Source organism: Quercus suber, unplaced genomic scaffold (assembly GCF_002906115.3).
Source record: "Quercus suber isolate HL8 unplaced genomic scaffold, Cork oak 2.0 scaffold_381, whole genome shotgun sequence".
NCBI lineage: Eukaryota > Viridiplantae > Streptophyta > Magnoliopsida > Fagales > Fagaceae > Quercus > Quercus suber.
Genome location: NW_027069833.1, coordinates 63,491 through 88,241, shown reverse-complemented (window position 1 = coordinate 88,241; position 24,751 = coordinate 63,491). Strand labels below are relative to the sequence as shown.

The window sequence follows — 24,751 nt, the reverse complement described above, 5'->3', positions numbered from 1 at the left end:
TAACAAAAATAAATGCAGAGAGAGAGAGAGAGAGAGAGAGTTTGACAAGATCAATTCATACTTCCGTGTCATGGAATTAAAGGATGATAATTGACAAACATCAAACTACTTTAAATGTGCACTAACTCATTAGAATTGACGGTCATATATCTAAGTATTCTCTCTACATGCCCATATCAACTTTGGAAGAACTCAAAGAAATATGCAATATTTATTTGGATCCCAAAGGATGAAACTTAGACAAATACTATGAATCTCATTTTGCTGATTGAGGCAAGATAGATAAAAGATACATCATCTATAAATATCAACATGCCCAATCATCCAAATACAGGAGGTACCATCAAGAGGGTGATCCATGTAGAGAAAGAATTCTTTTAAGCTAGGAACAGAACTTGCATTTGGGGTAACAACTTGAAGCTCAAGTTTCCTTCCATTATGGGTATGTTGAGCTACAAGTATTTTCTGACATCATGAATATCAGATAATAGGAGAGAGAGAGAGAGAGAGAGAGAGAGAGAGAGAGAGAGAGAGAGAGAAACCTGAAAGTAATGTCTTAGCATTGTTAACAACATGTCATCATAGACTTGATTGTCAATCAATTTTACACAATTGAAAAGAGAGAGATATGGCTTAAAAGAATCTTCTGGTCTTAATGGTAATGTTTCTAATGAGGTATAACCTTCTGCTAGAATATAACCAATATTAATTGGAAGCTCTGACAATGATCGAAGAAATGTGCAACCACTCAAAAAAAGAAATTCTAGATTAGATAGTCGAATGATACTTTTAGGAAGACCAACAAAATTATTTCCCATTAGATATAATTATGTAAAAGAGGATAGGCAACCAAGAACATTGGGGATTGCTTGAAGACTGCAATAACTTAGATCTAGCTAGGTCAAAGACCATAAGCCTGATAAAGAACGCTGTAACATGCCCATGGGACAAGTACTTCTTCTTGGAATTAGAGGAAAGTTGGAAAACCTATTCGATGATTTAGATAATAGTGCTTCACATCGAAAGTATTTTAAGATTGTTAGAGGGAAAAGTGCAAGACCATTCTCTTATAGCACTTCCACTTAGATCCAATTTAATAAGGCCGGTTAAATGCTCAACTGATAATGGAAGTTCTTCTATAGCAGTTCCATCCAAATAAAGTTCCAACAAACATGACATATCTCCCACAATCTCTGGAAACATTTTTAGTCTTGCACAGCCAGAAAGAATAAAAACTTTTAGTGACACCAAGCTAATCTTGTGTGGAAGGCTTTTAAGACATTTACAACCATTCAAATTTAATAGAATAAGCCGTTGAGTTCTCCAAGGGATGCATGAATCTTTGACAATCTTGTACAATGTTGAAGAATCAACTGCTTAAGATTTGGGACTACGATGAAGTCCGGAGTCTCAATCAAGTTCCAAGAGTCACGAAGGTCAATGAGTTTTAACCTCTCCAAACTCTGTTATAAAACACCAATCAAATGGAGAAAATTAAGCCCTTATAAACATTAATTTTTCTTTTTTTAAAATTTATAAAAAATAAATAAATAAATAAATAAAAACTTACCTTGATTCCTTTCCATTATCCTTTGACAAGGCTGCAAGGCATAATGAGTTCAACAAGTTTTTCTGGCTCAAAACTTGTTGGCATGGATTCTAAAGGATATCCATTCCAATGAATAAAACGTAACTCACTAGAAAGATACTTGAGCCCTTGAGGAAAGTGCACATTACTGATTTTAAGTAATCTCAAGTTTTTCATCTTTGAGAAGGCTTCAACATTCAAGCGTTCCTCTTTTCTTGGAGGTGAGTCAAGAAATATGCTTTTTACTACTTCTTTTCCCTAGTTAAGAAAATAAATAAAAATTGAGTGTATAGCTATAGAGATTATCAAAAACTTATTTGAATTTTCATAAATATATACCACAAGAAAGCTTGAGAGCCTACATAATCATCTTACCGTATTACATTTCAATACACGAATGACATCCTCCATAAGCCACAACCTACTACGTCGGCCAGGCTCTTCAAGGGATTCACAGCAAACAATTTCCTTACTGAATTCTTGTAGCAAATCATGCATCCAAATTTTCCAAATGAGATAGTTATAAGAGACTTTTCCAGAAGAACAACTATATCAATTTTTGGCTTGTCATAGAGAGCTTGTAATATATTTACAACATGATCTTCTTCCATTCCCTTAAAGAAACAAGCAATGTCTAAAAATATGTTTTTCTCTCTTTCCCTCAAGCCATCAAAAGTTATTTTAAGCACATCTGAAATTTGTCTTTCAGGACTTTCTTTTAGCCTACATAGTGCACTTTCCCATTCATCTACACTTCTACGAAATAGGAATCGACCTAAAACTTCAAGAGCTAAAGGAAGGCCTTGAGCATAACAAATAACCTTTTGGGATAAGACCTCGTAACCTTCTGAAGGATAATCCTTCTTAAAGGCTTTCAAACTAATGAAATGAAGAGCTTCATCGTCATTCAGTTTCCTAGCCTTGTATATTTCAACTCTAACCACTTCATGCCTTATCAATAGATGTTGATATCTGGTTATTATAATGGTTTTGCTTCCTTGACAAAACCAATTTTGCTCACCTACTAATGCTTCTAATTGATCAAGTTGATCCACATCATCAAGAATGACAAGAACCCTTTTATGACATAATCTTTTCCCTATCATATTGATTCCCCATTGAACGTCTAGAAAATCAATATTCTTTTCGAGGAAGATATCAGCAAGAAGTCGTTTCTGTAAAGGAACTAGGCCATGTTTTTTACTTTCCTCTCTAACATTTGCAAGAAAGCTGCTACCTTCAAAACAATAATGAAGTTTGTTATAAATGAGTCATGCTAGAGTAGTTTTGCCCATTCCACCCATACCACAAATTCCTACATAGCGAACATCATTCAACCCTATGGCTAATAAGTTCACCATTTCCTCCATACGAGAGTTTATTCCAACAAGATCCTTGTGAACAACTGAGTATGTAGAATTCAATTTACCAAGTATTTTTCTTACCATCTCTTCAATAACTTTTGCCTCATGTCTACAAAGAAGATAGACAATAATTTTATTGAGTTAGCACAAGCTAGAAAGAGAGAAAAGATTCAACAAATGTATATTTTCTAGATTTATGCATTATGGGAAAGAGAACTCTAAGTTCCATAATACGAAAAGATATAACAAATAAACCAAATAAAACATGTATTTGAGCTCTTTATCTTTTTCTGATAATGTAAGGAACCTTTCTTAAGAAGAGCCCGTTGGACTCACTTCTAGCTAGTAAAACCTGCAAGCAACTAACTACATATTTGGGCTTTTTGACCCAACTATTTGCCTTGTTGTGGGGAAAAAAATTAATAATTTGGGTGATGGTGATACGCATAGTGTCACTACCTCCCCAAATAAAATTAAAAAAATGAATAGTGGTCTTGGTCAAGAATGATTGAAAAGTATGATTTAAATTAGAAATTAACAACCTTCAATAAACCTTTTAAAAGTGACAATTTGATTTTATAAGATTCTTTATTTGTTGTAACTGTTTCTAGATTATTTCACAAGGACACGTTGTAGTATGTTAATTGTATCTTCTTCTTCTGTTGTTTTTGATAAGCTCCTCCCATTCTTCCTCCCAACCAAACAAAGGAAAGTTGTATTATGTGTGTGTTCTGCAATTTTTTGTGACTACAGTTTCGCAAGACGTATCTAGAAATGCTTTTTGGATTGTTTCTATATAGACAAACTGATCGATGGGAAGCAAAGTTCAAATGGGTTAATACAAGCCATGGAAGGAAGATAATATCTATATCATATATAGACAGAAAATCAGAGATGTCATGCTCAAAGTTTCAAAGATGAAGAACCCATTTTTTCAAATCCATAAAGGATGTCATCAGATTTGCACTTAACTCTTAGGCTATTATTAAACAATATTAAAAGTACAAAATCCATAAGTAGCATTATTAAATTTGAAAAATAAAATCTTACTTATCGTGTAAATCCCATCCAGCAATACTAGCAACTTGTGTCAAAGCAGCTCTCCACGTATACACATCCTCTATGTTATCTTTGAAACGCTCTTCGTGTTTAACAAACGCTTCAGCAAAAGCCCCTCTCTGATTGCGCACATCACTAGGATCCACATAGTGGAAAACTGGCAGAACTATGAGCCCCTTCTTTTCCATGCACTCAACGATCTTCGCTAGCTCAATCAAGCACCAACTCGACGAAGCGTAGTCTCTGGAGAGAATCACAACATGCAAATCTTGAATCTTCAATTGCTGACAAGAGCTCAGGGGCAATGAACGTTCCTCGCTCAAGCTTTTCATCGTCCTTGAATGTGAATATGCCTTTCTGACTCAACGCCGTGTATAGATGGTCTGTGAAGTTTTTGTGGGTGTCGGTGCCTCTGAAACTAAGAAAGACGTCGTATTTCCATCCGGGCATAGAAGAAGAAGAAGAAGGAAAAGAGGAGGAAGAGGAGGAAGCATTTTCTGTGTCCATAAAAGCCATCGGAAATATAATCAAATTGGTTTTGAAGAATAACACAGAGGCAGAGAGGAATATAATGATGAAATTAGGGAAGAATGAAATGGAAATTGAAGCAGTGACTGAAAAGCTACAAAAATTATATGCTCTTGAAATGTGAGTTCAGGGATTTAGGAAATTGCAGGTCAGTAAAGTGAGAGGATTACACAATAAATTGTGTAGTGAAGTTTGTATGTAAAGTGCACAATAAGATTTTCCAAGGACAAAATGGGCTTTTGCCCTTAAATTTTTTTTTTTATTTAGCAATTTGCCCCTATTTCGAAACTATATAGGAATATGCCCCTGTTTCGATACTTGATTACCCTAAAATCGAGTTTTAATGAAATACTCGATTCGTAGAAAATCGAGTATGCCCAATCAAACTTAAAAAAAAAAAAAAAAAAAGCATGGAACTCAATTTTATGGAAATCGAGTATCAAAACGCCACTATAGGGCTTAAAAACGTCACTATAGGGCTTAAAAACGCCACTATATGTCTCCCTAAACCTGGTATGGGGCAATCGGACTTATGAAAAAAAAATTTGCAGAAAAACGCCGCTATAAGGCTTAAAAACACCACTATAGAGCTCCCTAAACCTGGCAATCAGACTTACGAAAAAAAATTTTCAGGAAAACACTGCTATAAGGCTCCTTAAACATGGCAATCAGAGTTACGAAAAAAAATTTCAGGAAAACGCCACTATAGGGCTTAAAAACGCCACTATAGGTCTCCCTGAATATAAGGCGATCACACTTATAAAAAAATTTTGCATGGAACTCGATTTCCTAAAACTCGAGTTTCATGCAAATTTTTTTTTTTTTTATTTTTTTTTATTTTTTTATTTTTTTATAAGTTTGATCGGGCATAACTCGATTTTCTACGAATCGAGTATTTCATTGAAACTCGATTTTAGGGTAATCAAGTATCGAAACAGGGGCATATCCCTATATAGTTTCGAAATAGGGGCAAATTGCTAAATAAAAAAATTTAAAAAAATAAAAATTTAGGGGTAAAAGGCTAGAATGTCCAATTTTCCAATATAAAAAAGGGTGTAAATTATGTAATAGATAAATCATAAAAACATCAATTAATAAGGTTAGAGAAGTTAATGTGGAAAATGTGTGTGTATATATATATATATATATATCTTTATTTATTTATTGAATATAAATGAAGGATGCGAAAAAAAAGGCCTCGTGGCTAGGGGTGTGCAGCCAAAACTGGCTGAATCCAACCCAATCCACTGGGTTGGATCATTTTTTAGGGGTTGATGGGTTAGTTTGGATTGTGAAATTTTTTTTTATAATAGGTTAGGTTGGGTTGGGATCAGGTCATAAAATTCACAAATTGCCTAACTCGACCCAACTTGACCCGCTATATTTAATATATATTTAAATTTTAAAAAATATATTATACTATTTTGTTATTTAATTTTTTGCCCTCTTTTTAAATAAAAGTCAAACTCTAAATTCTCTTCATTGTAATCTCCTTATTATCTCGTGTTTCTCTCTCTCTCTCTCTCTAAGCCCTAAAAAAAATCCAAATTCTAAGTTTCCCTCATTTAGTTTGTGTTGGTTTATTGTTATGCTCAAGATTATTAGATTATAAATTTGCTCTTATTTATGGTGGAGTTGTTATAATGTTCAATATAATAATAATAATAATAAAAAAATTGTCCAACCCAATAGGTGGGTTGGGTTGGACTCCTATAATGGGTTGAGTTGAATTTTTTTTAACCCACCATGGTGGGTTGGGTTAAACAATCCTCTCAACCTAACCTATACACACCCTTACTTGTGGCCCAATGACTCTTATAATGTTACTCTAGAGGTTCACAATGTCTAATGAAATTAATGGGGTCTTGGTATGACTGTAAATAAACAAAACTGTTTATAAATAGCTCGAACTCGACTTGGGAAAAAACTTGTATATGTTTGTTTATTTGGCAAAAAAGACAAGATCAATCCCAAATTTTGGTTCGACTATTAATCTAGCCAAACTCAAACATATAATGTACTTGTAAACAAGCTTGTGAACATGAGACTCGATTTAAGTATATATAATATTATACGTTTATATGTGTAAATATATAAAAATATACTTATGTAGACTTGAGACTAGATTGTGTAAGTTCATAAGATATCAAATTATTAGTTTTGAGACATTTATAACATAAAATAGTCAAATTCATAGTAAACATTACATATAATTTTTAACAATGCAATGTTTGTAAATCTAATTTTTATAATTGCATAAATAAAAATCATTACATCTAATTAACTCAAATAATATAGTTTTAATTTAATTTAATAATTAATTACTTTGCAAAGATTGATAAATGGTTACAAAATATTATTTGTGGTGTTTACTATAATGGGAAAAAGAATAAGTTAATAAAGAAGTTTGCAAATAAGCTCGAGCATGTTCAATAAAAAAATAAATAAAAAACTAAGCTTGAACATGAAATATAGTTCAGTAATGAGTTCAAATTTAGCTTGTGTTTGTAATAAATTTAAATGAACAATTATGAACTTTTAATACTCAACTTGACTCATATACAATCCTATGTCTCGGGTTCAAATGTCCTAATCAAAATCTTAGGCCACCACAAAAAGATTTCTTCCATAATTACATGTTACGCGTGGAATGGGAAGCTACAGCCAAATTAGTCGTTAAATTTTTTTTTTTTCAAAACTCCTTATTTACATTAAAAATAAATAAAAGAAAGGAAAATAAGGGAAATGAGAAGAGAAAAACCTTACTTAAACTTATAATTATACCCTTTATATGAAAATAATACATTCATTATATTTGTTGAAATTATTAATGGTTATTTCTAAAATGATAATTAATCATCCGTTTCTTTTATCAAACCATTTGAATTTATTTGCATATCATTATAAGTACACAACTATTTTTTTTCTTCACTGTTATCTCTTTTTTTGAGAAATAAAAATAATAATAAATAAAGAACTAAACAATGAAACATTGAGAATCTATATATATATATATATATATATATATTAATAGCCAAGTTGGAAGAAAATCTAATTCAATTTAAAATTGAAATTCAATTAGAGTATAATTTTGTACCATATGTCCCGTCTAATCTAATTAAGCTTTAAAATTTTGGTGCCAAGTGAGTTAATTCAGTGTAAAATTTGGATTTCAATAAGAGTTTAATTTTGTGCCACGTGTCCCATCTAAAATAAGTTTTTTTTTTTTTTTTTTTAATTTTTTGTACCAAGTAAGTTAATTCAGTGTAGAAAATGAGGAGCCCAATATATATGTGTGTGTGTGTGTGTGTGTGTGGGCGTCAAAAACTATCTTGAGAACTAAGTATACAGATGGTAACTCGGAATGGTGTTTAAATGACAGTCACAATTTATTTATCTAAAAAAAGTAGGGAAAACACTCCACAATGGGAAACTCAAACAATTGATTAATGAACATTGCTTGCATTTCAACTGAAACTAGCACATTACAATAGGAAAAGCTCTCTTTCCCGTGGTGTTGCACTATAACAGATTAGAAGCTCTCTCTCTCTCTCTCTCTCTCTCTCTTCTCTCTTTTCCCTCCCCTTTATATAGGCACATCTTCTGCCTTTATCTTCCCAGCTGTCTTATCTCTAGTCGGATTCTCAAGGATATTTTCCATCTTTTTTATTGGTTTCCTCCTCTTCCTTATCTTGGAACATGACTTTTGGGGGTGTTTGTACTGTTCAGGTTGTCTCATATGCATTCAATGCGGCAGAGGTTAGTGGAAGTCCCCTCATTAATGCGGAGGTAAAGATCTTTGCCATAGTTTTAGTTTAATATATATATATATATATATAGAGAGAGAGAGAGAGTGTTACGCTTACAACAATTTTACAACATTTTTACAACAAATCACAGGTGGTTAGTTATTATTGGTTCAAATTTGAAACTAATACTAAGATTACTTTTTTGTCCCAACAATAACAACCAGTAATAACCTGCCATTTAGGATTTGTTGTAAAAATGTTGTAAAAATATTGTAGACATATCATCCTCATATATATATACCTAGTTAGTAATGAACCATACATAATCATTGTAGATTACATAAATAACTTATAAATTTGAATTATTTTTAGTTACACAAAAAATGGCCCATAAATATAAAATCATTCAAACCCTCTTCTCTTCTAATTTTATATATAGAGTTAAATATATGATTAGGTTTTTTTTTATAGTTTATTTATACTAGTGTGTAGTCTCGTACATTTGTACGGGTACAATTAAAAACAATCCCTATTATGGTTCCAATTATACATCTTTTAGAAGAAGTTCAACTTATGCATGGTATTAGCTCACATTTTTTTTAAACCATACATTTCTAAAATATGTAATGGTTTCTCATTATATATATATATGATGATACTCAAAAAATCAGTAAGCTGAATGCTCCGGAATTCGATGATCTAGTAATTGCTTGGAATGCCTAAAAAGAAAAACAAACTATCAAAGGAGACCAAGACTAACCGGACAAGAACCCTCCAATGCTTAAATTAGTTTTTCTCTTAAATTCTAAAGTTCCAACTTTTTGGGAGTTGTCTCAAAACTTACCTTCATTTGATGTGAATGAGTATTTATATAGTGTGCTCTTGAAGCAGTTACTTGTCTTGTAATTTCCCCTATATTTGAGGAGGTCAAAGGGTTCAAAGTTAACTTCCACAACCGCTATAGGAGTTAGAATATTTTATCTTTTTCTATAACTGTCGTTGGAAGTTAAGTATTAAGTAGGAAGTTATAGCGATGAACCAAGATTTTACTCATGCCTTGAAATAATGACATGTGGTTCAATTTACTGGCTCTTGTAGATAAATCTCTATGGAATTTTCTAAGTGTCAGGGGTCGTCCAGGTGCTTGCTTCATGGACGACCCTTATGCCTATAGACAACCGTCCTATAAAGGATGTTCATTTTTATCTACTTGACTTGGACGACTCTTATGGACAAGTTTGGAGTTGGTTCAATTCTCAGCTCACCATCAATATATATATATATATATATATATATATTGGACTCCAATTGAAATCCAATTTAGAATCTAATTGAATTTGGACTTTTTGATTTTTACACTTAATAATTCACTCAATTCTCAGCTCACCATCAATATATATATATATATATATATATATATATAATTGGACTCCAATTGAAATCTAATTTAGAATCTAATTGAATTTGGACTTTTTGATTTTTACACTTAATAATTCACTTGGCACAAAATTAAAAATTAAATAGACACCTAGTGCAAAATTAAGAATCTAATTAAAATATAATTGAATTTTCGCTAAACTTTGGCTCTATATATTATATATATATTGTGAAGAGTAGAAGAGTCCTCACCCAAGCCTAAGGCCCAAATACCTATTGGACCTCGTGGAGTGGAATGGACCAGACCCATACACTTAAGGTAAGGTCCAATAACTTAGAAGACACTGTGAAGTGGAATAAGGCCAACTTGTGCATCTAGGAGGCAAAGAGAATCCACACGGATCATTCCTGCGAAGTTGGCAATAAAATGCATGGAGCAAAGTCTTACATTATTGAGCAATCATTGACCTCACTTTTACTGTTAATTAGATTGTAGAGATTCGTTGTGTTTTCCGGTTAACTGCAACTTGGTGGCGGGTTTCTGCAACTTGGTGACTAATTGGTTTCCGTTATGGTTGTAGGATCACAGGGCACGGCATTCTCTTGGATTTGGCTCCTCAAAAGATTCTTACGTGTTCAGCTGCTGGACAATTAAATTTAATCAAGGTAGGCAGAGAAAGTGTATCTGATATTCATGCTATCATGCTACCAGAAAATGCTTGTGGCTCAATATACCCATAATGGAAGGACAACTGAGGTTCAAGTTGCTACCCCAAAGGAAATTTCTGTTCCTAGCTTAAAAGAATGCTTTTCTTCACATGGATTACTCTCTTTTTGGTACCTCCTGTAATGTGTTCCAAATCATTGGTTTTACAGATTTCTGTTTTCATAGTCATGTGATTAAAATTTGAAGTCGCTTGCATTTCAGGATCTAGTGACAAAAGCACCACTGAATTGGATTTGTAATGTGAAGTGCAGGAAGTGCAGCTTGGCTCTTAAAGCTTTTGTATTCTGGTTTTCTTCAAGGGAATTTTTAGAACATGTTATTTTAATCGAGAGATTTAAAACTACAAGTATAATGTTTGAGGTGTTGCTTGGAAGATTGACAATTGCAAAGCTTCATCCTTTATTGTTTACTACATTGTGTGTGTCTGCACACAAATTGGTCTTTTATTTAACCTCAGTATTGCCTAGTCTGTTTTCAGATTCAGTAGACTGGCTTGTGTCTGGAACATATGAACATAAGTGTTCTACAGTTGCTGCAGACTTAGCAACTCCAAAGAATGTATAGTTTAATATAATTCTTGTATTGAAAATTGAATCAAGTCTCTGTCAAGGTAATCATAGACCTTAACCCCACAAAAACAAAGGTGATGGTAGACCTGCATGTTCCACTTGCAATAATTTATGTATGCATATATATTGGCAGTAGCTGCTGTATGTTGGTAGTGGTTGTTAGCATTTCCATGGCTTTAAGAAGTTATTTGGATGCAGAACTGCTAAAGTTTTAAATTTCAGAAGAAGCAGATTGTAATTGCTGTTTGCAGCCAAAATTTAACTATTTGTTCTATCAGGAGCGGGAATCTACTGCCACTGCTGCAATAGCCATAGCCCACGACTACAACAGAAGACTGATTTTACTATGAATACCATGACATCTGCTGCTAACCTGTTTTGTCCTGTTATGAACATTGGCTACCAACATGATACAGAATCAACAAGCAACAAGGCAGATCCTGAAAAATAGGACCTGGACATGGCAAGAGCCAAAGATCAAACAAGGTCAACGATTGCATTTTTATTCTTATAAAATTATCTGTAAATTAAAGGCACACACTTATGGCAAAGATGTAGAAATACTACATGAATCAATATAAAAAAAGAAAAAAAATTGCGGCACTTCATATTTCATACTCAAAGAGTAGCCTATAGCTCCCTTTGTTCCATTGAAAAAAGGGTCTTTTACAACTATTAAAACACGGCTTTGTTTAATCTCAAAAGTTAAATGCAGTAGGCTGGAATTGTTTGAATGGGCTATCACTCATCTCAAAGGCGATAGCTTTAAAGCTGCTATTTGAAAATTGGCTTGGTGGGCTGCTGTGTATTATCTATGGGAGAAGAGGAATGCTATCATCCACTCAAGGAAGATAAACATAGGAGGATATTTAGAGGGATGTCAAAGGCAGAGTGGAGAGCAAAAGTAGAGCAACTGACTCAGTGCCTGCTTTTCTGTGTTGTAAATGGGGCATTAACCCTGCTTTTCTGTGTAAAAGGCTATGTTAGGCTGTCTGTGTTCGCTGCTGTGTATCTGTGTATTAGTCTCGGTACCCTGTTGGTGTTAGGGTGCTGTGATGCTTGAAGATTGCACTGGTGTGCTTCTGTTCTGTATCTGGTGTTACAAAGGCTTGCTCATTCGCAAGCTGTTTAGTGCCCTTTGGGGCCTTGTGTAACACTCTTTGTTGTTGTTGTGGTATAGTAGTTGTATATATTTTTCAGTCTTCTTACTCCAATCCCTCTTAAGATAATTTCTAACAGTAGAATCAATCTTTTAAGAAATAGTAGCTGGAGGGGTAGGGTCACTTGCTTACGTATAATCTATGCACATACTTAGGATTCGATAAGCTAGTTCAATATTTAATTTTATGTAGTTGTCAGACCATGTAATAGGAGGGCTGCTACTTGCACACCAACTCTATTATATAATGATTTCTTAATTTGTGAGTGTGAGTGTGAGTTGATGTTGCATCTTGAGTCCCTCCAATAAATAAAGAAAGATCATTTGCCTCAATATTCATATACTTGTCTTGCAAATTCCTCAATAATAATACTAATGTAGATGTTTTTTTTTTCATGTGTTCAGAATGACTAGTATGTTATAATTACATCATTTTGAGTTTAATTAGTACTGTACAGATATATCAACATTGAACATGAGAAGAAACTTCAAATAAAATGCTACGTAATGTTATTAGTCCAAATTAAGAATTAAAAAATTACTAAACTTTTAAGAAATAAAATGCTACGTAATGTTATATTTTAGGACTAAGACTTTATTGATGTTATAGTATAGTAGTTGTATATATTTCAGTCTTCCTTTCTTCAAGCAGATAAATTCTAACAGTAGAATCAATCTTTTAAGAAATAGTAGCTGGAGGGGTAGGGCCACTTACTTACGTATAATCTATGCACATGCGTAGAATTCCATATGCTAGTTCCCATTAACAACCAATATTTAGGGTATGTTTGGATACTGCTTATTCTGAAAACTGAAAATATTATAACAAAATAATTTTTAAATGTGTAAATAGTGATGCGGGACTTATTTTTAATGAAAGTTTTGTTGAAAAAAAAGGTTTATGAATCTTGTGAACAGCACACGAGACCCACTGACAGACGTTGGACGCAGCTGAAAATTCATTTCAGCTGTATCCAAACGTTCACTTAGTGTCCGTTTGGAAACAGCTTATTTAGTTTAAACTAAAATTTTTTTGTCGAAAGTATTATAGATAAAGGTAAAAGTTAGCAGAATAATACAATGAGACTCATAAATAGTACCAAAAAGTGCAATAGAATTCATAAATAGTAGTAAAAATAAACTGAAATTGCAAATAAATTAAAATTTTCAACTTGTTACAATCAGACAATTTACGTAGTTGTCAGACCATGTGATAGAAGGACCGCTACTTGCACACCAACTCTATTAAAAAATGAATTCTTAATTTGTGAAGGCCGGACCCTCTGTCTCATAGTGATAGTGCCCATTCGCAAACATCTGCAATTTCCTAATAACTTGTTCCTATATTTCCAATAGCCTTCCATGACCACACAAACACAAACAGTCTTCTTTTTCTTAACCAATGCACATGCGAAGACTTCCATATGATGCTAGTTCCCATTAACATTTAACAACCAATATATATATTATGTTTAATCTAAGTAGTTGTTGGAGTAGGTAGATACCTGGAAGACTAGGTTGCGTTAGTTTCTTACCTAACTTCCGCAATGAGCCAACACTACTCCACGCGGAATTTTAAAAAGGTATAGCTTTCCACTTTCCATTTTCCACCAGTTTTTATTAGCCTATAAATTTGTATGCAGGACTTCCTAGTCTTCTTCTTACCTTCATTGCTACGATGTTTCCTAGGTGACACAAGAGAACTGGAGTGGACATCCACTTCAACTATAATATTTACACGTACGCTGCTTTGACTCCGAAAGGAAATTTACTTTTAAATTTTTAATTAAGGTCTTGTTTTTAACTTGACTGCTAAAGTAAACATAAATATTTCCAAGAAAGAAATGACTACACGTGCTACATCAAATCTTGTTCACAAGAAATTCAGAAAAATAAAATAAGCTCTGTCCAACCTTTAGAAATTTCCAAGCAATGGCATACTTTTCTTCCAAGATAATTTTGGTTTTTACAAATAGTGTCGCGATAAATCATAAAGCAGCTTTCTAACAGTAGAATCTGGTCAGCACCAAAATTGACGAATATAATTGGACCAATCTTTTAAAAAATAGCAGCTGGAGGAGTAGGGCCACTTGCTTACGTATAATCTATGCCCACATACGAAGAATTTCGTATGCTAGTTCCCATTAACAAACAATACTTAGTTTTTAAGAGGAATAAAATTTCTCTCCAAACTAGTTTGGTGAGAAACTCTTCAAATTTCTCATATATATATATATATATATATTTTGTGAATTTTGAAAATCTAACCGTTGAATTTCATATTTCTTATGTTTTTAACGTATATATCAAATTTCGTTTAAATCAGATATTATTTATTATTTGATCAATTAACTTATTTTTTACCTACAACTTTAAATTATAAAAACTTGAAATTATAACATTTGTTTGATGACATAACAATTGATCTTGATTTTCTTGAAATTTTGTAAGTATTAACGATGTAATAAGAACATACAATCTAACGGTTAGATTTTCAAAATTCACACTCAATATAAATATATATGATGAATTTGTGAAATTTCTCTCCAAATTAGTTTGGAGAGAAATTTTGTTCTTTTAAGAGGACAAGAGCTACTTGCACACCAAATCTATTAAAAAATGATTGTTGACTTGTGCAGGCCAGACCCTCCGTCTCATAGTGCCCAACTGCCCATTCGCAAAACACCAGCAATTTCATAAATCTGCAGTTTCAACTTTAAACAATAGCAACTAGACTATATATGTGAGTTAAACGAGACAATAGAAACCCGAACCATTTAAAATTATTAAATACATAATTTGACGTAAACAAATAAAATAAAATAAAGACATTATTGACTTAATTATTACTTGGTGTGACTTGTGATCTTTACATTTACAACACACAAGTCAAACTTAATTGGCAATATATAACAGACATTAATTATTATTATTATTAATTTTTTATATAAAAAATATCAATTTTTAACATATTTTGGATAATGGCATATATTCAAAAAATATATATTTAACATCATTTAGATACAATGGTTTTAAGGAAAAAATTGAAACCTTTATATAACTGCATGCAAATAAATTGAGGAATAAATGGTTGAGGCATTCTGTAATAAATAAATTTTTTAAAATATCAAATAACAAATTAAATGCTAAGATAATATGATTATAATAGAGTTAAAAATATATATTTAAAATTATAAACATTTTTTAGAAACATTCATTAGTGTGAAAAGAATGAAACCAAAGTATATCAATGAAATTAACATAAATTACGGAAGCTTAGTCTTATTTTTTAACAATTCATATGCAAAATAAGCGATTTTTCAAAATAAATTATGATATTTTTTGAAGTGTATGTTGTTTAACAATGAAATGATATTTATAAAAAAGACTGTTTAAATAAGTAAATAATCAAACTTTAATGTATATTATCAAATTGAAATAGAGTGCTAACCACAATTTATATTAGATTATAAAATTAGTTTCCAGAATATAAATTTCTTATATGTTTTTATTCTTTGTCAAATTAGTTATCCAATTAGGCTTTTGTAATTTTATTTTATGTTTTGGGATCGATGTTGGTATTGTATAAAAATGAAACTTTTGTGTTTTATTTTTAATTATCTTTTGTACTATTTTGTTTTAATTAGTAATGTTGGAATTTGAAAACTTTTAAAATTATTGAACAAATGTTAATTTGTTTAGCTGAACACATTTTTTATATGAGCGGTGAATTTAAAATAATACATTTTACATAAAGTAATTTGCTGCATTACTTTCCACATAAAAAATACATTATTTTTCTTTAAAAAAAAAATTCATTTGAAAAAATATCAGTTGTCTTGACCCCCTCTGCAACCCAATTGACCCGACTCATTTCTAACTCCCTTATAATGACATTTTTTTTTTTTACTTGGACTGAACCCGACCCAACTTTTTGCCACATCTATTTCTTATTTCATTGTTAGGATGGTTAGAGCATTGACATCAATCAGTGTATAATAAAAAAAAAAATGAATAAAATTTACATAATTTTGCCTAAAAATGACCCACATCAGTCCATATATAATTGTGTAAATTTACAAGTTTTCTATGATAACTGTGTAAATTTATGCAGACACTATTTTTGTTCCATTTAGTTATTCATTCTTTAGGAAAAGATTGGATGATGATTGTTGTGTACGAAGGGAGATTAAAAAATTTGAAAAATTAACAAAAATTGATATTTTAATGAAATATTGTGAAAAAAAAAAAAAGACAATTTGGCGTTTTGAAAATTGAGTATATAAAATAAAATAAAATAAAAATTTCTTTCGTTTTTTTTTTTTTGCTAGGTAAGTGTTTATACAAGGGATTGAACCCCTGAGTTGATAAGTCATATGGAGACTGGGTACCACTAGGCCAGCAGGTCCGGCGAAAATTTCCTAAGTTAAAATACAATAAATTTGTACTAATGCTGTACCATAAAGGTCTGATTAATATATGTCATCACAACATACATGATACAACATATTAAATTCTATAAGGACGTGGTGTAAAACCCATGTTTTACCCCTCAAATCTCAATATGCCATATCATCTTATCACATATTTAAGAATAAATACAATCACACACAATCAATTCATATAACCATATACAAATCCAACTAAATTGGAATTTTATTGAGACATTATTAGGTAGGATATGATGTATTGAATTTTAAATAAAATGCTGATGTAGCAATCACTTATTGGATAGTGTAAAACCTATATTTTACACCCCATCCTTATAGAATTTAATCTCTTTAGAAAAATTTTCATCAATAATTAAAAAAGCTGTTAAAATTTTTGATAGGTTTTCACCTACGATAAAAATTTCCTTGAAACCCTTAATTTAATGCCTGTTCCTCTCAAGTCTCAATCATTCTGTCACTTTCATCCAAAAAAAATAAAATCATTCTGTCACTTCCAAAGACTCAACTCAAGAGCCCGTCCCAGTTCCTTCTTAATTATAAAGACACTTTTTTTATTGTAACTGATTCATGAATCCAGCATTATTTCAAAAGAAATTTTATGAGATCTTCAGTCTTCTCTGCAATTTCATAAAAAATCTGTGAACTCACTTTTTCAAGCCCATATATCCATCTCCTTTTTTCTTTTCCACTTCTTCAAATTAAAATCCAGCTCAAATTTGCTTTCTTCTTCTTCAATTTAAATTTTCTTTTGTGTGTTAAATTCTTCAAAGAACTAGTTTTATAAATTTTTAATACATATCTCTAGCATATTTCCAATGACTTTTCTGGCCATAGAAAACGCCTTCTCCTCCTCCTCATCTATTCCTCCTTCTTCTACTCCTGGGTGCAAATACGAATACGATGTGTTTCTCAGTTTTAGAGGCACCGACACCCGCAACAATTTCACAGACCATCTATACGATAGGTTGAAGCAAGAAGGCATATTCACATTTAGGGACGATGAGAGGCTCAAGCAAGGAACAAATATTAACTCAGGGCTCCTGAGAGCAATAGATGAATCGAAAATCGCTGTTGTTGTTCTATCCAAACAATACGCTTCATCGAGTTGGTGTTTGATCGAACTAGCAAAGATCGTCGAGTGCATGGACAAGAAGAAGCTGATAGTCCTTCCTGTGTTCCACTATGTGGATCCTAGTGATGTCAGGAATCAGAGAGGGTCTTTCGCAGAAGCTTTTGCAAAACATGAAAATCGATTCAAAGATAAGATTGATGATGTGAAGACTTGGAGAGCAGCCTTGACAGAAGTTGCAAATCTCTCTGGATGGCATCTAGGGGATAAGTAAGAATTTCTTTTCTTTTCTTTTCTTTTCGAATGATGGTTTTTATATATTTTTTATTTATTTTAATACCTGAATTTTCTTATCGTTACTTTCTTTACTTTGCCACATGACATCTTTCTTTTACTTTGCCCCCTGTATATGACAAATCTAGGAAATTATAAGCTCGAATTGGACTTTGGTTGAACAACATCGCATGCATATATTGCTTGTCCCACGTACATACTGTACACCTGTAGAGGTCCCTTTTTTTTTTTTTTTTTTTACTGAACGAAGCTCAGATTGTATGTTTGCTGAATATTTTGTCTCTAAATTAATTTATCAAGCTCTGCCTCATCGAAATTGTTGTTCTGCTATATTCTTTGCAGTTCTAAATCAGAAGTTATCAAAAAAATCATTCAAAGAATAAATAGTGAGTTGGATCATGAAGTCCCACTTGTTTCCGAGCACCTTGTTGGAATGGACTCCCGTGTGAAGGAATTGTTGGATTTATGCTTGGGTGAAAGGTTGAATTGTGTCCACTTAGTTGGGATTTGTGGAATGGGTGGAATCGGTAAAACAACTCTTGCCCGAAAAATTTATAATAGAATTTTTCGTAACTTTGAAGCTAGCAATTTTATTGCTAATGTTAGAGAAGAGTCTAAAAGTCGACGTCTAGTTTCTTTACAGAACAATATTCTTTCTAAGATCCTCATGGGAACAGAAAAAAATATTTCAAATGTTGAAGAGGGAAAGAAAATTCTAAGGAATAGACTCTGCAATAAGAAGGTTCTTATTGTTCTTGATGATGTGAATGATGATGAACAACTAAAAGCATTAGCTGGGAAGGATTGGTTTGGTCCAGGGAGTATAATCATTGTAACAAGTAGAGATAGTCATTTGTTGAACACTTATTGGGATGGGGTGGTTGATATATATATAGCTAAGGGGTTGAATGACGATGAAGCAATGGAGCTTTTTAGTTTGAAGGCTTTTAAGAAACCTCATCCTGAAGAAAATTATGTGGATTTGTCTATAAATTTTGTGAGTTATGCTAACGGCCTTCCTTTAGCTCTTGGAGTTTTAGGTTCTTCATTGTTTGGTAAAACACTTGATGCATGGAGAAGTGCTCGAGATAAATTAGAAGCAAAACCTAATAGAGTCATTATGGATGCACTTGAAATGAGTGTTGTTGGGCTAGACGATACACAAAGAGATTTGTTTTTAGATATTGCATTTCTCTATAAAGACATGGCCAACTATTGCATAAGAGATACTCTAGAAAGTTTAGGTCACTATACCTACGATATTGATGTTCTTCAGGACAAATGTCTTATAACCATTACTTCAAATGGAGCTCTTTGGATGCATGATTTGCTTAAAGAAATGGGTCGAAACATTGTTCGTCATGAATCCCCTGAAGAGCCTGGTAAATGTAGTAGGTTATGGAGTTATAAGGATGTCCTACATGTATTGACAAGTAATGTTGTAAGTTGACAAATTTAAACTTGAATTTAGAAAAGTATATATGTTCTTTCAAATTCTTCTAATAATTTTTCTAATTTCATTGTTTTTGGTTACTAGGGAACAGAGGTAGTTAAATGCATAATGCTAAACATGCCTATTGAAGCAAAGGAATGCTTGAGCGTTGAAGCCTTCACAAAGATGAAAATTTTGAGATTTCTTAAAATTGGTTATGTGCATCCTCCACAAGACCTCATTGGAGGTCCTATCCAACTTCCACAAGGTCTAAGTTATCTTTCTAATGAGTTACGCATAATAGATTGGTATGGATATCCTTTAAAATCCATGCCAACCAGTTTCCAACCAAACAAACTTGTTGAACTAAGAATGCATTACAGTGACATCAAACAACTATAGAAAGGAATTATGGTAAGATTTTCACTTATGCAATTGTGTTTTTCCTTCATTTTCATTAAGGCATGAGTTTTCTAATTATTTCTTGGTTTATAACAGATTTTAAATGAGTTAAAACTTATTGACCTAAGTGATTCTCAAAACTTGATTGAGATCCCGGACCTTAGTGGAGCCCCAAATCTTAAGCAATTGATCCTCCAACGTTGTGCAAGACTCTATAAGATACATGCATCTCTTGGAGATCACAAAAGGCTTACTCGATTGGATTTGAATGGTTGTAAACGTCTCGAAAGCCTTCCCCACAAGATCAATTTGGAAGCTCTTGAATTTTTCAATCTTAGTGGTTGTTCAAAACTGAAGAAGTTTCCAGATATTGTGGAAAATATGTTACGCTTGTCAAAACTTGGTTTGAGTCAAACTACTATAAAAGATTGCAAAAACCTTTCAAGTCTCCCTATTGCAATTTGTAGTTTGATGTCTCTAAAAACTCTCAATTTATCTGGCTGCTCAAAACTTGATGAATTGCCAGAAAATTTGGGGAAAATCAAAGGTTTGGAAGTGTTAGACTTGAGTGGGACTGCTATAACGGGCCTACCTTCATCCGTTGTTCACTTAAAAAATCTCAAAGTACTATCTCTCTCCAGATGCGTGGGGCTATCATCTAAATCATTTAATAAGCTCACAAGGTTTCCTTTAATGCTATCTAGAAGAAGTCCAGCTCCCATGGGCATGCTAGAGCATTCTTTAATAGGCTTATGCTCTTTGACCAAACTTGATCTAAGTTATTGCAATGTTCAGACAATTCCTAATGTTCTTGGGTGCTTGTCATCTTTAGAACATTTAAATCTAAGGGGAAATAATTTTGTTTCCCTTCCTGAAAGTATCATTCAACTATCTAATCTGACAGATCTTTTTATGGGTGGTTGTGCTCATCTTCGATTGTTGCCCAAGCTTCCGTTAAATGTTGAGTATATTGATGCAACAACGTGTACCTCACTGGAAACATTATCATTAAGACCAGAATACGATTTTCGGCCGAGTTTTTGTCTTTTCAATTGCGACAAATTGATTAAGAATCAAGGCTACGGTGACCTGTTTTCAACAATGCTAAGACGTTACATCGTTAATCACCAGATCTGTCTATCTGTCTATCTGTCTGTCTCTCTCTCTCATGTGAAGTTCTAAGCATCATGAATTGTATGTTTCAGGGTCAAAAAGATAGATTTTTTCACGTCGAGATTCCTGGAAGTGAAATTCCGAAATGGTTTAGCCACCAAAACGTGGGGGCTTCGATGAATCTGCAAGTGCCCTCATATTCATTCGGTAACAAATTGATGGGAATTGTTGTGTGCGCTGTTTTTGTAGTCCGCCAGCATCTTTCACTTCACCAACTTCATATTGAAGATTATGGATATACGATAGGTATGCATTATATTGCGTGTTTGTTTGGTAACAAATGTAGAGGGAGAGGCCTGCGCTGTATTTTATCCGAGGAATTTGGTAAGATTGAATCACATCAGCTGTGGCTGGAATATTTTCCCTCTACATACTTTGAAGAGGACTGGGAAGAAATGTTTAATGGATTCAGCCAGATTGTAGTTAAATTTTTACCCATAGGTCCAGGATTGGAGGTTACGAAATGCGGGGCCCACTTGGTATTCGAGCAAGGCATTGAAGACCTAGTAAACCAAACTGAGGCTGGGCCTAGCAGCTGCATCATCACTCCTTATGATGAGGACGGTTTTGAGGATTCAAAAAAATATACCAAAACTAAGCAAAGTAATGATGACTCTGATGGGGAAGCAGCTAGACCTAGTGGAGAAGCTACCTCTAATGATGTAGACGAAGCACACCCAAAGAGGATAAGAGTATAAGACTCCCTAATCTGATTGAAAGATTAATTCCACGTTTGGGAAATTGGCTTGGGAATTCAAGCACACAAGAACAAGGTGACTCTGATTGTGAGGAAGAGAAATCCCAGTGAAATTGGTAGCTTTGATGAAATTGGCTGATCAACTTTCTTGTCTTTGACTTTTTGTAAGTCTATATCTTTTCTCCTCTTACGGAGCTTGTTGTTAGCTGTATATTTCATTTTTTTTCTTTTTAAAAATTCTTTGAATTTCTATTCTTTTTATTCTATGACAAGGTTTGTTTTAGTTTGGTAATTTGTTTTCTCATTTCTGCCAGCTACCTTATTTTGTATACAAAGAAGTAATTATTTGGACTTTGTTGAAAAAGAGAAACTGTCTCATTGCTGGCTGACGAAAAAGCATGTGGAACTAATTGTATGGTAGTCATTTTTGTTCAATTGTGTTGGATGGTATATTTGGAACTCTCTGTTATTGCTCTCTTTTTATAGTATTTACTACAACTTTCCATAGGAGAATGCAATGGTACTCCAGTGTTGTAAAATCAAATGGAATGAAGAAAATTTGGGCCTCTATTTCCAAGTGAAGTTAAATTGCAGCAAAGTAGATAAAATTATTTGCAAAGCTTTCTTGTCGTGTACAATAGAACTAATGCAACTATTTTATCATTTAGAAGTAGGACAACTATTTTAAAACTTAAAGGACCCTTCTTTTCTCTTATTTTATTTTATTTTTATTTTGACTTCACACCACACCACCCATTGTTTGGTTGATTGGAAAGCTGTGAAAATTTTCCTTTTTGGTATTTGTATTTTTTACTGAGTTTGTCCTTGAATTAGGCCTTAAACAATCGAATTAGGTTCTTGATATGATATTGGAACTACATAATGTGAGGATAGAACCGTCAAATGTGAGAAAAAAGTAAGGGAACCACCAAATATGAGAAAAAAACTGTCACATGTGACAAAAAAACTGTCACATGTGACAAAAAAAACTGTCACATGTAACAGAAGAACTGTCACATGTAACAAAAATAGAACAGATGAGATGTTGGTTCTGCTTAATATAACAATAGAACCATCAAATTTGAGAAAAAAAATAAAGGAACTATTATATGTGACAAAATAACTATCAAATGTGATATTAGAACTGCATAATGTGAAAATAGAACCGTCAAATGTGAGAAAAAAAATAAGGGAACCACCTAATGTGAGAAAAGAATTGTTATATGTAATGTTGTTGGAACTGTACAATGTGAGGATGGAACTGTCAAATGTGAGAAAAAAAAAAAAAAAAAAGGAAACCACCAAATGTGATAAAGAACTGACACATGTGATGTTGAAACTACACAATGTGAGGATGGAACCGTTAAGTGTGAGAAAAAAGTAAAGAAACCACCAAATGTGACAAAAGAACTGTCATATGTGATGTTGGAATTGCATAATGTGAGGATGAAACCGTCAAGTGTGAATAAAAGGTAAGGGAACCACCCAATATGACAAAAGAACTGTCATATGTGATGTTGGAATCGCACAATGTGAGGATGAAACTGTCAAATGTGAGAAAAGAATTGTTACATGTGATATTGGAACTACACAATGTGAGGATGGAATTGTCGAATGTGAGAAAAAAGTAAGGGAACTGTCAAATGTGAGAAAAGAACTATCACATTTGATGTTGGAACTGCACAATGTGAGAATAAAATAGTCAAATGTGAGAAAAAAGTAAGAGAACCATTCAATGTGACAAAAGAACTGTCATATGTGATGTTGAAACTGCACAATGTGAGAATGAAACTGTTAGACGTGAGAAAATAAAGGAACCACTAAATGTGAGAAAAGAATTATCACATGTGATGTTGGAACTACACAATATGAGGATGGAACCGTCAAATGTGAGAAAAAAGTAAAAAAACCACCCAATGTGACAAAAGAACTGTCATATGTGATGTTGGAACTGCACAATGTGAGGATGAAGCCATCGAATGTGAGAAAAAAGTAAGGGAACCGCCAAATCTAAGAAAAGAACTGTCACATGTGATGTTGGAACCGCACAGTGTGAGAATGGAACCGTCAAATGTGAAGAAAAAAAAAAGTAAGAGAACCACCAAATGTTAGAAAAGAATTGTCACAAGTGATGTTGGAATTACACAATGTGAGGATTTATCCGTCAAATGTGAGAAAAAAAATAAGGAACTACCAAATGTGAGAAAAGAACTATCATATGTGATGTTGGAACTGCACAATGTGAGGATGAAACAGTCAAATGTGAGAAAAAAATAAGGAACCACCAAATGTGAGAAAAGAACTATCACATGTGATGTTGGAACTGCACAATGTGAGGATAGAACCGTCAAATGTGAGAAAAAAGTAACCTGATGTAGCAGGTTACCTACTAGTGGGTACCGTACCCCCTTTTTTTTGGGGGTACCATAGAATTACTCATATTATATAGCCCATTTGAAACACTCCTTCCTAATGATCAATCATTAATCTGTCTACATATATAGAAACTTCAGACACAAAAAAAAAAAAAAAAAAAAAAAAATCTGTCTACATATATAGAAACTTCAGACAAAAAAAAAAAAAAAAAAAAAAAAAAATCTTCATTGTCAGAAACATTGTAGAACACCCACATAGTATTTCTGCATTATCCCCTCCGAACTTGGCTATCCTTGGTTGTTGATTTTTTTATTATAAAATTTATGGTCAACTAAGCTGTAAAAGAATTCTTATGCATTTGTAAAAAAAAAAAATTTGGTAACAATCTAGGACTAGAAGAGAATTTTTTATTGACTACTAATTAGCTGTACAATTGTCTTTGCTAATATTGTAGTTCAACAGAGTAAATATATGTGTTGATATATTTGAACCTTTACACATCTCTAGTGATTCAAAATAGATTCTTTGATCTAGAATAAGTCCAACAAGTGCATCATGCTACACCCTGTCTGTAAGCTTGCAGTAATGACGAATTCAGATGCTAGTGGTCCTGCCATAAATGATAAAACATGTCCTTAATTTTTCCTCCATCTCCAGTTACACTCAGAAAGCATAGGAATTTCCCATAAGCTCCTACCTTTGGTCACCTTTTCTTTGAAAAAAAGAACTTCTAGTCA

The 24,751-nt window shown here is 32.8% G+C and overlaps 2 protein-coding genes and 1 long non-coding RNA gene across 3 annotated transcripts; 2 read left to right on the top strand and 1 right to left on the bottom strand.

The window, feature by feature from the left end:
- Positions 1–1,298: 1,298 nt before the first annotated feature.
- On the bottom strand, positions 1,299–4,199 carry LOC136062089 (disease resistance protein Roq1-like). Its single transcript, XM_065760756.1, has 6 exons — positions 4,003–4,199; positions 2,895–3,061; positions 2,014–2,825; positions 1,699–1,846; positions 1,571–1,601; positions 1,299–1,461 (listed from the first exon to the last, which is right to left on the bottom strand). The coding sequence occupies exons 1-6, from the start codon at positions 4,197–4,199 to the stop codon at positions 1,299–1,301; spliced, it is 1,518 nt and encodes a 505-aa protein (XP_065616828.1).
- Positions 4,200–10,102: 5,903 nt separating this feature from the next.
- On the top strand, positions 10,103–11,006 carry LOC136062097 (uncharacterized). Its single transcript, XR_010623931.1, has 2 exons — positions 10,103–10,502; positions 10,594–11,006. It is a non-coding gene; the product is annotated as an uncharacterized LOC136062097 (long non-coding RNA).
- A 6,138-nt stretch (positions 11,007–17,144) lies between these two features.
- LOC112006731 (disease resistance protein RUN1) lies at positions 17,145–22,441 on the top strand. Its single transcript, XM_065760776.1, has 4 exons — positions 17,145–17,910; positions 18,277–19,375; positions 19,472–19,780; positions 19,865–22,441. The coding sequence occupies exons 1-3, from the start codon at positions 17,387–17,389 to the stop codon at positions 19,766–19,768; spliced, it is 1,920 nt and encodes a 639-aa protein (XP_065616848.1). The 5' UTR covers positions 17,145–17,386; the 3' UTR covers positions 19,769–19,780; positions 19,865–22,441.
- Positions 22,442–24,751: the final 2,310 nt, after the last annotated feature.